General features: G+C 37.9%; 1 protein-coding gene across 1 annotated transcript; it reads right to left on the bottom strand.

Annotated features, from left to right (window-relative positions):
- Positions 1-275: 275 nt before the first annotated feature.
- Positions 276-13,599, bottom strand: LOC140853959 (uncharacterized). The gene is made up of 2 exons (XM_073249074.1): positions 13,444-13,599; positions 276-1,076 (listed from the first exon to the last, which is right to left on the bottom strand). Exons 1-2 carry the CDS (start codon positions 13,597-13,599, stop codon positions 276-278), a joined length of 957 nt encoding a protein of 318 aa, XP_073105175.1.
- Between the last annotated feature and the right edge of the window lie 2,887 nt (positions 13,600-16,486).

Genomic DNA, 16,486 nt, shown 5'->3' with positions numbered 1-16,486 from the left:
AGGAGTGTTGCCGACTGATGCTGAATATTAAAATTTCATTGGCACCTGTCGTAGTTTCTAACAAAATTACCTACATCTTGCTGCATTATGGGCCAATAGTAATCCTGCCAAAGTATTTTATAAGACAATGATCTACCCCTCAAGTGGTTTCCACAAATTCCTTCGTGAACTTTTCACAGTGCATTATCTGCCTCGGATGGGCACAAGCACTTCAATAGAGGTAGGAAGAATAACCGGTTATACAATTTGTTATCATATAGAATATAGTGGGCAACCTACTTTCTTATCTTTCGAGCCTCCTTACGGTCAGGTGGCAGCTCACCTAACCTGAGATACTTGAGTAGAGGATCAATCCAGCAGGGTTCTTCATCAACTTGCGGGACGACGAGAGGCTTCTCAAGGCTCGAGGCTTTCAGTACTTCAAAGTAGGTCCCTTTTTGCAAGTCAGTGGGCAACAAGGCCGCTAACTTCGATAGTGTATCTACTCTAGTATTATCTGCCTTGAGGACCTGCTGAATATCAAAACTCAAGAAGGTCAAGATTAAATCCTTTATCTTTTGAAGGTATTTCTTCATGTTCTCCTCTTGGGCCTCGTATCCGCCCTTGATTTCTCCAACCGCCAGTTGGGAGTCATTGAAAATTTTTAGATGCTGGACCCCTGCTTCTCTCGCCACTTTGAGGCAAGCAAGTAGAGCTTCATATTCTACTTCATTATTGATGGTCAAAAATTCAAAGCGCAAAGCGTATCCCGCCACGTCTCCTTTTGGACTAGTCAAGATGAGTCCAGCCCCCAGTCCTGTCGCATTTGACGAGCCATCGATATGTAATGTCCATAGCTTTTTCGAGTTAGATCCTGTATCTGCCTCTTCGATTCTCGAGCTTTCTCCAGCTTTCAAGACTTCTGCAGCTTCTGAGCATTTTCCATCTAGAATGATGCATTCAAAGATAAAGTCTGCCAACACCTGGGCCTTGATGGAAGGCCTCGAATGGTACTGCACATCCAATTCAGCAAGTTCTGGAGCCCACTTTGCAATACAGCCTGAGATGTCAGGATAGTGGAGAACGACCTTGATCGGCTGATACGTAAGCAGTGCTATGGTGTGAGCTTAGAAATAAGGTTGTAGCCTTCTCGCTGTGACGACCAGTGCAAAAATCAGCTTCTCGAGCTTGGAGTATCTGATTTACGCATCATGAAAGATCTTGCTAGTGTAGTATATGGACTTCTGAACCTATCTTTCTTTTTGGATAAGGACTGAACTAATCACCACTGGAGAAACGATGATATATAATAGCAACTCCTCACCAGACAGAGGCTTCAAAAGTAATGGCAGAGAGCTGAGGTACTGCTTCAATTTTTTAAATATTTTCTGATATTCGACAGTCCACTAGAAGTCTTTTGGCTGTCTGAGGGTCCGAAAGAAAGAAAGACACCTCTCGATCAATCTATAGACAAAGTGATTGAGCAAAGCGACCTTGTCGGTAAGATGCTTCACCTTTCTGATAATTTTTGGTGGCATCATCTTAAGAACTATCTTGATCTTCTCAAACTTTGCCTTGATGCCTCTTTGCGAGATCATAAACCCAAGAAATTTACCTGCAGTAACTCCAAAGGCACACTTCGCTGGATTCAGCTTCATTCAAAATCGATGGAGGGTATCAAAAGTCTCTCGGAGATCAGCAACATGATCTGGGGTAGCTTGACTTTTGACAAGCATATCGCCTACGTATACCTCCATATTGCAGTCAAGTTGGTCTTTAAAAATCTTATCCACCAACTACTGATAGGTAGCCCCTACATTCTTTAGGCCAAATGGCATCATCCTGTAACAAAAAAATCCACGATCAGTGATAAAGGCTGTTTCCTCCTCATCTTCAAGTACCATCTGGATCTGATTATAATCGATAAAGACATCCATGAAGTGAGGAGCTCATGTCCAGAAGTAGCATCCATCAACTGATCGATCTGAGGTAGTGGATAGCTATCTTTAGGATAGACTTTGTTTAGATCAATGAAGTCAATGCACATGCACCACTTTTCATTCGACTTCTTGACCAGCACAGCATTCGCCAGCTAGTGTGGGTACATGACCTCTCTGATGAAGCCAGTCTTAAGCAGCTTGTGCACTTCCTCGACTAAGGCCTTCTAGCACTCTAGGGCAAAGCTTCACTTCTTCTACTTCATCAGGCGGTGGGTGGGATCTACCTTCAGATGATGGAATATCACCACTGGATCTATACCAGGCATGTCCACCATTGATTAGGCAAAAAGATCCGCATTCTCTTGCAAAATAGCAATTAGTCGACTCTGGGTTACCTTATCCAAGTGTGAGCTGATCTTCACCATCCAGTTGGGATCCTCTTTATTTAGAGGAACATCTAGAAGGTCCTCGATTGGCTAGGCACATTCCTCGACCAAATCATCTCGAGCATCCAACCCTATTGAAAATTCAGGCCAGACCTTTGCTTGGGCTAGCTGGCCTTCTACTTGAAGCTTGGCGGTGAAGCATTGTCAGGCCATGACCTAATTGTCTCGAATTTGCCCCACTTTATTCTTGATTGGAAACTTTACCATCAAGTGGTAGCTCGATACAATGGTCTTTAAAGTCCATAAGCTCAGATGGCCAAGGATTGTATTGTAGGCCGAGAAAAGTTTAACTATCAGAAAGTTAACTTGGATTGTTGTTCTCTGCGGTGGAGTACCCATAATGACAAGGAGCTTAATCATCCACTTCAAAATCACTGAACTTTCAGAGAAATCTTAAATCGAGAAGTCGAATCTATTTTAGCTAATTTGGTGTAAATCCTATTTGGATGAAAACAGAATAATACAAAATATCAACCGAACTTTCATTATCAACAAAAATATGGTGTACATTAAAATCAGCAATATTTGCTCTCACAACCATCGCATCATTATGCGGGGCAAGTACACCTTCCGTATTTCACTTAATGAGGACAATGGCATCTTCGTACCTATCTTCGAGCCTTGGCCTCTTCACCTTCGAAGGCTCCATCGATCCAGACAAGCCTCCAGTTATCATATAGATTTCTCCTCAGATGGGTCGGTCTTCCACTATCACCTGTCTCCTTGTTTCCTGCCTATCTTGCTGCACCGATACCAGTTGTGGTTGAGGTAGAGGGAATGGTTGTTGATGCAAAGGAGGTGGCTATTCAACTCTCAGAGGTCGACGTTGAGGTGCTGCCCTCCGAACAAAATAATTCAGTCTCCCTTGCCTGACGAGCCTTTCAATCTCATCTCGGAGTTGAATGCAATCTTTAGTGTCATGGCCATTCTCTTAATGGTAGAAGTAATATTTATTTGGATTGCGGAGGCACTCTAGCTTCGTCTGTATTTTCGAAGGCAGCTCGGCTCATATCTATTGAAGTTTCATGGTTTCATGCATACAAAAGTTTTCAAAACAAGTATGCAGTAGAATTTTAAAAAAAATCAAATTAAATCTAATTTAATCTAAGCATACATAAGATCAAATCTTAAAATCATAAACAGGATCATCATATGTGAGATAGAATTTAGATACAGAAATCAAATAAAAAAAATAAATAGACTTCATACCTTGGCATGGATCAATCTTCACCGTGAACTGATGATCATGGATATCTTTCGAAGGTCTCTTGAAGCCGCACAAGTGTCCGGCCTCTATAGATATTCACACAAGACTTCGATCTAATCAGAAGCTTATTGATCTCACCGGGATGCTAGCTTCCTTACAGAGATCGCATCTTAACAGTTGAAAATCTTTTTCTCTCTCAAAACACTCTTAGAGAAGAAGAAGAAATGGGAAGATGTTGATCTCTATGCTAGAGATTATGAGAAGAATCATTTCTTCTCTTTTCTTCCTAAAATTCATAAACTAAATCTCTATACTAAAGATATAAAAATTTTATCCAACTTTTGGACAAAGAGAAGAAAAAAAATCTTTATCCAGACATGGACAAAAAAGAGGGAGAAGACATCCTAACAATCAACCTTTGGTTGTTAGTAAGAAAGAAGGGATAAGAACCAAACCTCATGCCCCACCTTTCATGTCGTGCGCTCTCCTTTTTTTTCTTCTATTTTTCTCATGCACGCCCCTTGGTTTTGGCATCACAAAACTAATCAGATCAGCCTTAGTTCTGCCCCATATTAATCCCATGTTTAAATAGGCATTGGAGATAAGGTATTAGGTCAAAAGATAAGAGTCCATGCATCATAGGACTCTTGTTTTATGATGCCGCCCAACACCTTTTATTTGCACCCAAATTACCCACAGGAATAAGGAGTTTTAAGTGGTTTCTTATACGCACAAAAGAAGTGGGGCGTGGCATATTTTATGGCATCCAAAAATGAGTAGGCGTGGGGCTTCTTATGCGCATGGAGAGGGAGAGTTTCAATCTCATGGGACTCTTCTTTTAAGTGATTGATTTAAATCAATTTAAATTCTAACCAATTTTAATCATATTAAAAATTTATTTGACCCAAATAGATGAAAATTTAAATCTGATTTGGAGCCTAAACTATTTAGATTAGGTATCACCTAATTAGAGAAGGAGTCTTAGTCCTTTTGGACTCTCTCTTATGGCTTGAGTCAAACTCAATTTAATTATAATCCAATTAGGATTTGGTGCATCCATGAAGATGAGAATTCTTAGTTCAAATAGGAACTCAAACATTCTTATTTAGATCCTAATGTAATTAGAAATTGAGACAAATCTAAATTCTAATTCAATAAGGAATCATTCTTCCATGCAATTTGGTTATCTCATAACCCAATTAGATTTGATCAAATCAAATCCATATCAAGTTAAATTAAATCTAATTTAATTAGATTTGATGCAAGTCTCATTGCTTAATCAAATTGAGCTAATTAGCAATCCAATTGCTAATTAATCCTCCTATAATTCACTAACTCTTTAGCGAGTTACTTAATTATAATTTTTGTATTGGATCAATTATCAATCAAATTGATAATCAAATCTTATCATGATTCATAATCATAATTCAACCATCTGATCAGTCAAAAGTCTCTTGTGTGTGACCCTATAGATTCTATTTTGTCTGGTAGTGAGATATATTGTGATCCCTATCACAATATTATTGAAACTCTTTTCAATGGGTTGGAACCATTTCAACTCTGTCCATCAAAGATCATTGATCATCAAAATGATGCTCGTAGGTCTCACAATCCACCAGTGACACCTAACAGTATGTAGTAGCAACCCAACAAAATAAAAAGTGATGAACCTTTAGGTGCAATTAACGTATAATACAGTCCCTCTATCGTGAGTCCCGACCAGATGGTAGGTCATGGATGAATCGTCAAACCTCATCATCGATCATATGATAAATTTAATCAACTCGAGTCTATATGTGATTCTTATGGAAACTCTTTTTCATTAATCATACTGCTATGGTCATAGACTTAAAGACTCAGCTTTTTAAATCTCATAGGACTACTTTCTTCTACTATGGTCAATAGATCCCATCTAAGTGCACACCCTACTCCTACAGTGAACCAACTGTCGTCAATATCCACTACAAGGGCTCATTGAGATCCATGTTAATGTATCAGTCAAACTCCAGCAGCCTCACTGCGAGCAGCTATAGCACCGCAGATCAAAAGATCAGTCATACAACTGCAGCATCGAGAAAGTCACTAACGAGTGAGCAGCATCCATGTGACTTCTCATGTTGGTCACGCTCAGTGCTAGTTGTTCTCTAACAACTACCTACATTCTCACTCCAATGTCACTACACCGCAGACTCGAGACTCATCTGTTCAAGAGAAGCGATTCGTACACTGATCTATTTGGATCAATCACCATCTCCATGATGATCCTATGATCAGGAGTAATTTAGGAATTAATCATTAATGACACATATCTCAAATTCTCAACTCTTTGAGAATATGTGTCATCATTTTGTTAATCTCTTGGATGATTTATAGATACATAAAATATGAATGATAATATATAAATACCCATAAAGTATAAAAATATATCCTAAAAATATGATATGCGTCCGCCATGATTGGCTTCTAGGGTATGCATCCAATAATCTTCCACTTGCACTAAGGCCAATCTGCCATGTACCAAGCCCCATCTTCTCAAGACAAGCTTTAGTTTTTGGCTAGCTAAATGACTTATTAGTGGATTAACCACATCACATGTGGAGTTTGCTCTCTGTACCTTTATGTATTTCTACTTGAGGTAGTCGCATATTTTGCTGCTCTATGTGTTTGAATATCTGATGAGACCTAGACTCCTTAACAAGGACTATGGTGCCATTATCTTTGCAGTATAGTGTCATTGCATCTGATGGCATGACATCCAATTCTGTAACTAATATTAGAACCAGAATATATCCTACACATCTACAGTGTACTCAGCTTCTATCAATCGATTGCTTGGAACTCTTTCAAGATATCAAACCATCGTTACACTTATGATGTAGATATTTTACCATCAACGGTAGATATAAAATCTAAATTGGTGTATCCTCCTACTCTTAGCTTTGATTCTTCTTCAAATTAAGAACAAATCCTTAGTTCTTCTTAAGTACTTAAGGATATTTTCACAGCAATCCAGCGCTCTCAGCCTTGATACAATTAATATCTACTCGTGATATTTATAGTATTAACTATATCAATTCAAGTACATTACATGGCATATATTTATGCTCAAGAGAGTAGCAGACCCCTCTCCGAGATTTCTATGCTGAATTCTTTTAGCATCTACTCTCTATACTTTATCTATGAAAACACAAGTATCCAATTGCATCTATCTTTATAGATCTTTATATTCTCAAAATATAGGACGCTTGCTTTATGTCTTTTATAAAAAAATCTATATACAACCATATTTTAATCGATGCCAGTATTGGACACTCCCACTGACCCTCTTGAAATACATAATTCCTCATTTACAATCAAATAATTTAATCATATCATCAAAATGAATGTTCCAACTTTAAGAGTATTGTAGACTTTGTGATCTCCTATCACAAGAAGTGAAATCCATAAGCTACTCCATATAAAAATCTTCAAAAGATATCTAGTCAGGAAAGCTCATTCACGTCCCTTTCTTGGAGTCGATGTTTAACATCATCTTGTTGTAGATTTTGAGATCATCTCTATGTCTCCTATCTTCTATGAGAAATAATTTTTTATGCATTCTCTGTTAAGCATACCGAAGTACCTTTCGAGAGGATGGAAGATCCTGCTATATTACGAGGTGGAGGAGGAATGTATACTGGCTCATCATGAATAGGTTCTTTAGGTCCTATGGCTCGTTGCTCTTCAGAGACACTCTCTTTGAGCTTAACTTTCCTCCCACTGCTTCATCTTGGTTAAATAATTTTTCAGAAGATAGCATGTTGGATCACAATCATATTGTAATCTTTTCAGAAGAAAAATAGTATCCCAAACTCTTTTAGGATGAGCTTTAAGATCTATCTTCTAACATATCCACCTGTTGTTCTTGACACAAACTGAACATCCTTGGATCTTAAAATAATCAAGGTTTAGTTCTCACCATGCCATATCTTATATAGTGTGGTAGGAACGGGTTTAGAGAAAACCCAACAAAGTATGTCCCTAAAAAAATAAAATAAATCAGTAAAGTTCATCATGGATCAGACCATATCTCATATAGTCCTGTAATTCTTCTTATCTCATTGAGCTGAGATGTACTAAGAGGGGTCCAATATTAAACCATGCCATTTTATGAGATAATTAAAAAAAAATTTCTTTGGTATTACATCCTCAATCCGATCGAAGTATCTTTAGAAATTTTTCGATTTGCTTCTCTACTTACATCTGAATTCTTTGAACCTTTCAAAAATTTCAAATTTATATCTCATATACTTATCCATACCATGACTGATCATCGATAAAGATAACAAAGTAGAGATAACTTCTTTGTTAGCACATTACATGGGCTACACACATCAAATGTATGCAAGGATAAGTATCTCAGTGGTCCTTTTCTTCTTATCCCACAAGAGTAGCTTGGTCATATTTTCTCAAAGAGATGATGCACAAACTAAATATGACTTAATAGTCAATGAGCCCAAAACCCATATTTCTTCAGTTTGTTAATCATTTTTTCTTCTATGCGACTTAGCCTAAGGTTCCATATATACTTAAATTTTATCTCAACTCTGGATCTCTCAGATCCAATGACATTCACTGCTTGCTCAATTAAGTTCACAGATGCATTACCATGCAAATGATAGAGACTATCTCTAAGAACTAAATTCAAAGGATAATCACAAAGGACAGATACCAATAGCCACAGCAGCAACTCTTGTCCTATTGCCAATTTTAAGGGTTATTTCCTTAGCCCTCTTCCTTCCCATAAACTCTATTAATAAAAATCACTAGAGTCTAAAACTCAACTAGGAGAAGAGAAAATCATAAAGATAGTATTGAGCAATTTTGACGTACCTTCTCAAGATGTGTCTTTATTTCTTTGAGCTCTTCAGGTATTTATCTCTAAACTCTTTCAAGATTTCTTTATTATCAATACTTTGACCAATTCAGATAAGATGCCAAGATAGTCATTCATATGATAGTTTATCATAAACTATCTATATAAACTAATCGAAGATCGCATGATAAAATTCACAAGCAATTCCATATGCATGGTCATATCGAGCCTTTTAAGCTCCTTAATATCCTTGATCATTATCAAATAACGATCATAGACTGACTGCCATCACGCATCTCATGCACTGTGCAACTCTGATCATCTCATAATATTTATAAATGAATCAATGTATCATTAGCAGTGAACATGTGCTCATGCATATGTTAGAGTTCATCTAACATGGACTTCAACATATAACACCTATCTTCATTGTCATTGTCCATCCACTCATCAAGTATAGCTTGTTGACTTTGGGCTGAACAAGTTGTTAACATTAGAATAACCTGGTAGAGGATATTACTTAATTTTAAGAATGATTCTTAGGTTTGTGAGTCAGTCTATGTAATTGATTTCGGTTAAACGGTTGATATCTAGGATTTAAGTTAGAAGATTAGAAGCTGACATAATAAATAGCAAAGAGTAAAGATTCTAATTAAATATTTATACTTATTTTATAATTTACTCTAGAAACTTTTAGATGCAAAAAGACTTTCACTATTTTATCAGATCTCGCATACTCCCTAGGTGGAGAAATAAAAATCCTAATACAACAACTGAATTTCTAGTGGATGCTGCGGTCCCATTAATATCGTGCACCTCACCTAACAGTTATTGGTAATACGAACACCGATGCGTGGACAACTCTTTATCCAGATGCTTCTCTAAGCACGTTGTAGCTACTTGATCTCTAAGTCATGTGGGCTCACCTAACAATTATTACCCACACTCCTTAGTTAAGTCAAACCCACCATTTACAAGCAGGTGCAAAGCCATCATTGGGTCCCTCACCTAATAGTTATTGGGTCCAACCCCATCTTTATCCTGGAGTAACTCTTTGCTAATAGAGTGGGTCCGTGTTCTCGATGCAGTTGAACCACTGTGACCAATCGAGAACAATCAACGCCGATAGCACGCCCGCACATCTACAATGGTGGAAGATCATTGGACTTAATATTTATGGAGAAATTTGAGTTTAGATCTCATCTAATCAGTCATCATATGACTGATCTAATTAGCATGGGCTAAATCAAATCACTAAGTAACTATATTTGACACTCAATCTTCCAAATTGGTCAGGTAAGTAGAGATTGATGGGGATTCCTCCATTGCTTTTCTTAGATACTAATAAATTGATCAAATCAATGAACGAAATCAATTAAATAATCACCTTTCAATTACTTATCTTAGACACTAATTGGTTAATTGGTCCAAATAGGTTAGCTTAGGTGAATTAAATTTGAGCCATAGAGCCGAATTAGGTCCTTAGATTAATTGATTCTATATATGGGTGCAATCAATTCGATCAAAAATAATTATATGATCTTAAGCTCTTTGACCTCATCCTAATCAACACTTGACTCAGTTTGATCAATTACTAAATCAATTTAGACCCAATATGATCAAATCAAAAAATTCTAGATGTAATCCAATTACATGACCTAATTTGATCTACCCATGACCAATCCTTCATGCACAAACATTAATTTCAGATCTTAAATTAAAATTTTTAAATCTAAATTCTTTGCATGAAAAATATATTTTGATCTCGAAATAATTTTAGATCATACATACAAATATATATCATATACATGAATAAGTTCAGGTCATAGAAATAGATTTCAGTCCTAAACATACTTTCATATATCATATATACGAATCAAAATAGATCTTAAAACTTTTTTCAAATCTAAATAATAAAAATATATCATATATATGCTGTAAAAATTAGATCCAAAATTTTATTTTAATTAAAAATTTTAATATTATTCTAAGACAACCATACAGCATAACAAGTTATACTAGGACAACCTTATGTCAGAACGACATCAAAAACTTTTTAGATCTGAAATTTTTCTTTGAAGATTTTAAATCTAAATTCTAATCTCATGCATATGACGTGGCTCTAATATCACTGTTAGAGTTTCATAATTTCATGCATGAAAAAATTTTTAAAATAAATACGCAGTAAAATTTTAAAAAAAAATCAGATTAAATCTAATTTAATCTAAGCATGCATAAGATCAAATCTTAAAATCATAAACAGGATCATCATATATGAGATAGGATTCAAATATAAAAATCAAATAAAAATAAATAAATAGCTTCATACCTTGGTACGGATCAATCTTTACCGCGAACTGATGATCATGGATGTCTTCCGAAGGTTCCTTGAAGCCGCACAAGCGTTTGACCTCTATGGGTATCTACACGAGACTTCAATCTGATCAGAAGCTTATTGATCTCATCGGAGTGCTAGCTCCCTTATAGAGATCATATCTTGATAGTTGAAAATCTTCTTTTCTCTCAAGACACCCTTAGAGAAGAAGAATAAATAAGAAGATGTTGATCTCTATGCTAGAGATCATGAGAAGAATTCTTTCTTCTCTTTTTTTCTTAAAATTCATGCACCAAATCTCTACACTAGAGATGTAAAAATTTTATCCAACTTTTGGATAAAGAGAAGAGAAAAAACTCATATCCAAACATGGACAAAAGAAAGGGAGAAGAGGTCCTAACAACCAACCTTTAGTTGTTGGTAAGAAAGAAGGGATAAGAACCAAACCTCACGCCCCACCTTTCATGCCGTGCGCTCTTCTTTTTTTTCTTCTATTTTTCTCACGCATGCCCCCAGGTTTTGGCATCACAAAACTGATCAAATCAACCTTAGTTCCACCCCATATTAATCCCATGTTTAAATAGGCACTGGAGATAAGGTATTGGGTTAAATAAGAGTCCATGCATCATAGGACACTTATTTTATGATGCCGCCCAACACCTTTTATTTGCACCCAGATTACTCATGGGAATAAGGAGTTTTAAGTGGTTTCTTACACGCACAAGATGAGTGGGGCGTGGCATATTTTATGGCGTCCAAAAATGAGTAGGCATGGGGCTTCTTATGCGCATGGAGGGGGAGAGTTTCAATCTCATGGGACTCTTCTTTTAAGTGACTGATTTAAATCAATTTAAATTCTAACCAATTCTAATCATATTAGAAATTGATTAGATCCAAATAGAGAAAAATTTAAATCTAATTTGGAGCTCAAACTATTTAGATTAGATGTCACCTAATTAAAAAAAGAATCCTAGTCCTTTTGAACTCTCTCTTGGTACTTGAGTCAAATTGAATTTAATCCTAATCCAATTAGGATTTGATGCACCTATGAAGATGAGAATTTTTAGTCCAAATAAAAATTCAAATATTCTTGTTGAGATCCTAGTCTAATTAGGAATTGAGTCAAAGCTAAATCCTAATCCAACAAGGAATTATTCTCTCATGTAATTTGGTTATCTCATAACCCAATTATGTTTGATCAAATCAAATCCATATCAAGTCAAATTAAATCTAATTTAATTAGACTTGATGCAAGTCCCATTGCTCAATAAAATTGAGCAAATTAGCAATCTAATTGCTAATTAATCCTCCTATAACTCACTAACTCTTTAGCGAGTTACGTAATTACAACTTTTGTATTAGATCAATTATCAATCAAATTAATAATCAAATCCTATCACGATTCATAATCGTAATTCAACCATCTGATCAGTCAAAAGTCTCTTTATGTATGACCTCATAGGTTCTATTCTGTCTGATAGTGAGATATATTGTGATCTCTATCACAATATCATTGAAATTCTTTTCAATGAGTTGGAACCATTCCAACTCTGCCCATCAAAGATCATTGATCATCGAAATGATGCTCGTAAGTCTCACAATCTACCAGTGACATCTAGCAGTATGTAATGGCAATCCAGCAGAATAAAAAGTGATGAACCTTTAGATGCAGTTAACGTATGATACAGTCCCTCTATCGTAAGTTCCGACCAGATGACAGGTCATGGATGAATAGTCAAATCTCATCATCGATCATATGATAGATTCAATCAGCTCGAGTGCATATATGATTCTTATGGAAACTATTTTTCATTAATCATACTGCTATGGTCATAGACTTAAAAACTCAGCTTCTTAAATCTTATAGGACTACTCCCTTCTGCTAGGATCGATAGATCCCATCTAAGTGCACACTCTACTCCTACAGTGAACTAACTATCACCAACATCCACTACAAAGGCTCATTGAGATCCATATTTATGTGTCAGTCAAACTCCAGCAGTCTCACTGCAAGCAACTGTAACACCACAAGTCAAAGGACCAATCATACAACTGCGGCATCGAAAAAATCACTAACGAGTGAGCAGACATCCATATGACTTCTCGTGTTGGTCATGCTCAGTGCTAGTTATTCTCTAATAACCATCTGCACTCTCGCTCCAGTATCACTACATCGCAGACTCGAGACTCATCTGCCCAAAGGAAGTGATCCGCGCACTGATCTATTTACATCAATCATTATCTTCATGATGATCCTATGACACAGAACAATTTAGAAATTAACCATCAATGACACATGTCTCAAATTTTTAATTCTTTGAGAATATGTGTCATCATCTTGTTAATCCCTTGGATGATTCATGGACACATAAAATATGAATGATAATATATAAATGCTCATAAAGTACAAAAATATGTTCAAGAAATATAATATGCGTCAGTCATGATTAGCTTTTGGGGAATACATCCAACGGTATCTCCATTAGTACCTCCCCTCTAGAAACATTCAAAGATGTATAGTTAGTATAACGGCTAGGAGGTAAGGGTTATCGATCCCTTCTCTGAAGACTTCTAGATCGATGGTTTCGGGAGCCCCCATTCTTCTGCCTCTAGAATGGGTATCGGGAGCGCTGGCGAGTTCTCCCTTCTCGTCTTGAAGAATGCTCTTTACTCTGCCTTACCGTCACAGAATTGGCAGGGGTCTCTTCTGCAAAAGCCTCCTCCGTGCAGGCATACTTCTCCGCATTGGCAAGCATGTTCGAAAAATTTCGGAGATAAGTCTTAGTCAATGACTTTTTCAAGTCATTCTTCAGTAGGCCGCCCATCATCACGGCCATCGCAGTCGACTACTCCAGATCGTGGACTTCCAGAATCGCCACATTGAAACAGTTGACATAGGTGTGGATCGACTCGCCCTCCTTCTGCCTAATGGTGTGGAGGTAATCAGATTGCTTCTGCTATTATCGGTTGCTGATGAAGTGACCGATAAAAGATCGATACAGCTCCTCAAAAAAATAGATGGAAGCCAGCTTCAAGCTTGAATACCACTATCGAGCCATCCTTTTGAGAGTAGGAGGGAATGCTCAACAGAGAATGGCATCAGATGCCCCCTGAAGGAGCATTGTTACTTTGAAAGTCTCCAGATAATCGACGGGATCGATGATCCCATCGTAGACCTCAAGCTGGGATAACTTGAAGTGCCGAAGGAGTAGCTCCTGCACTATCTTCGAAGCAAAGGGTGGCTCACTATTGAACCCCTGTTAGGGCTACATCGAGGAGTTATTATTAAGAGCATTCTTGATCTTCTTATTTATCCTCTCATCGAGTGTCCGGAATCGTCTTTCTATGGTAAGATCTCGAACGGTGCAGGTCTCAAAATACTGAGGAGAATGACAACCAGGAGTTGAATCATGTCCTGATTGCAGACTAGGAGATCACTGCCCGACCAGCTGCTGGGCCCTGGGATGTCTCTGGTGAGTCTGCCTCCTCTTTAGGCTCTGAGGAGACGCACGCGGCTCTGGTTATAGTGGGGGCACCACCATGGGAGACGTTGATGATGCCGTCGAGAGAACCACCGGTTGCACTACTAAGGGAGGTGTAGAGGCAGCCTAAGCAGGCTGCGGCGCCATCTGAGGAGGCGCAAGAACAATCTGGACTGCTTGAATACCAGCTGTCAAATTCTGAACCTGCTAGAAAAGTAGGTTGAGCTGATCCGTTGTGACCAGTGCTGGCTGGATTGGCGGAGGAGTCTCTATCGTCAGTGGCTGTGCCTAGCTATTGGGCTGGCTCTCCACCCGACAAGAGGCGGCGGCGTTGGAGAGTCAGGATGATGCTTGCTTTGGTGGCATAATGAAGATTACGCCTTTCCTCTATCTATTGCTGCTAGTTTCAGCTAGGTCATAAGGCGAACGCCTGATCCTTGCACAGGGAGTGCTGGAGTGACTTACAAAAGAAGTCCGAGCAGAAGATTTTCGCTTCTGTGAGGATCCTCCGACATTCAAGTCAGATTCAGAAAATAAAAAAAATAGCAACCAGTTCTCTGAGAGGGATTGCTTACCTTGATCCTCGGAACTTTGGTCGTTTATATAGAATATCGTCGAACAGCTAGTTGAACAGTTGTGAGATCGTGCAATCCTTAGATTGCAGGGCCGTTGAACATGCCATTGTGGGTGAGATATTTTGGTCCTTAATCACTCCTACGAAATCGCAGGAGACAGTTATCTCTGAACCTATCCATTCTGGGTGGACAACTGTTGCATACATTAGAAAATAGGTCGGCCGAGATAACGGAAGCAGCTCATATGCCAGGCAGACCACATAGCAGGTAATAAATTAATAGTTCGGCTCTGCATACCTCAGCTCTGTTCTTAGGTCGGCAGTTACTATAATAGCTCAGCGGCCTGAGGTGTCCCACAATAATAAGCTGATCCGAGATACTCACAGTACCACTGTAACACTATCTTATAGCCAAGATTCAAGGACTTCCACTCTACGCGCATCGAAGCCAGTAACAATCTTCCCTCTGTTTAAGGACCTCAACAACCTAACATAAGCTTCTACCATGGAAGCTAATGTTGTCATGGTGACCGTCAAACTAGTTCCATAGAAAGCAAGTTGTAATTTAGTATTCATGATGAAGTGTTTCAAGACTGCTCTTTCTTTGCTAAGCAGCAGGGGATGTGGAACAAATGGATACTTATAGGCTTGCATTTCATTTGTTTCTCGGTTGCAGTATTGGGATGTGTGTGTTTCAGGGAGGTGTAGCAGGTTCTGGTACCGACCATGCTCACACTTTGGCTTGCAGCAGTATATTGTTTGATGGCGAAACAATATGCAACCTTGGTCCTCAGATGTACTGGTGATAAGGACGACCCACCATCACCTTTTGGCAGCCTTCATGTTCTATGTTATCTTTTGGAAAGGAAAAAAGAATGGCAGTTTCTCGGAAGAGTACAGATAGCCCCACATGCATCCCTTTTACCTATTAATTTCCACATAAGAGCACTACATTGTCTGACGATGCCAATTATTCGAGATCTCTATTTTTGAAAAATTATACTAAGTTCTGGTTCTAGATGTAGTGACAACTTTAGTAGGATCAAAAGATGAGATGCATCTCAACTGTAAAGAAGTATTAACCAGAAGCCTGATAAGGGGTGTTTTTGCACTACATGGGATAGGAAAGGATTGACCAAGATAGTGTAGCTCCTCAATTTGAAGGTGGGGCAATTTTGATTATTGTGGCATTCCTTGCCTTAAGCAACTTTATGTAGTTGAGTTATGATGTGAATGTTTCTAGCAACATCATCTATTCGCAATATGTTCTTGTTGGACAACGGGGCATGTTTTGTTCTTCTAAATATAAATTTGGAACCGCACATGCACTTATGTGTTTATTTATTCTCGTACAAGGGCACTGAGATTATTTTATCTCAGAGTTTTCAATTTCAACACTAACAAATATTCCCTGTGTCTGAAAAATTACACTATGTTTTGGTTTTAGATTGGAGACACCTTCTATAAAGTTACATCAGACAAATCTTGACTGTAATGAAGTGCTAACCACACATCCCAATATTGGGTGTTTTGGCACTACACCAACAGAGAAAGGGAAACTAAACTCAAACCATAGGGGGTGGAAAGGGATTATTTCTTGATATTATGGCTCATTGATTTCTGGGTTAGACAAGTTGGATCATAGCAGCATTCCTCATCTTAAAAGAC

Source organism: Elaeis guineensis, chromosome 15, assembly GCF_000442705.2.
Source record: "Elaeis guineensis isolate ETL-2024a chromosome 15, EG11, whole genome shotgun sequence".
NCBI lineage: Eukaryota > Viridiplantae > Streptophyta > Magnoliopsida > Arecales > Arecaceae > Elaeis > Elaeis guineensis.
This window is presented reverse-complemented; position numbering and strand designations above follow the sequence as displayed.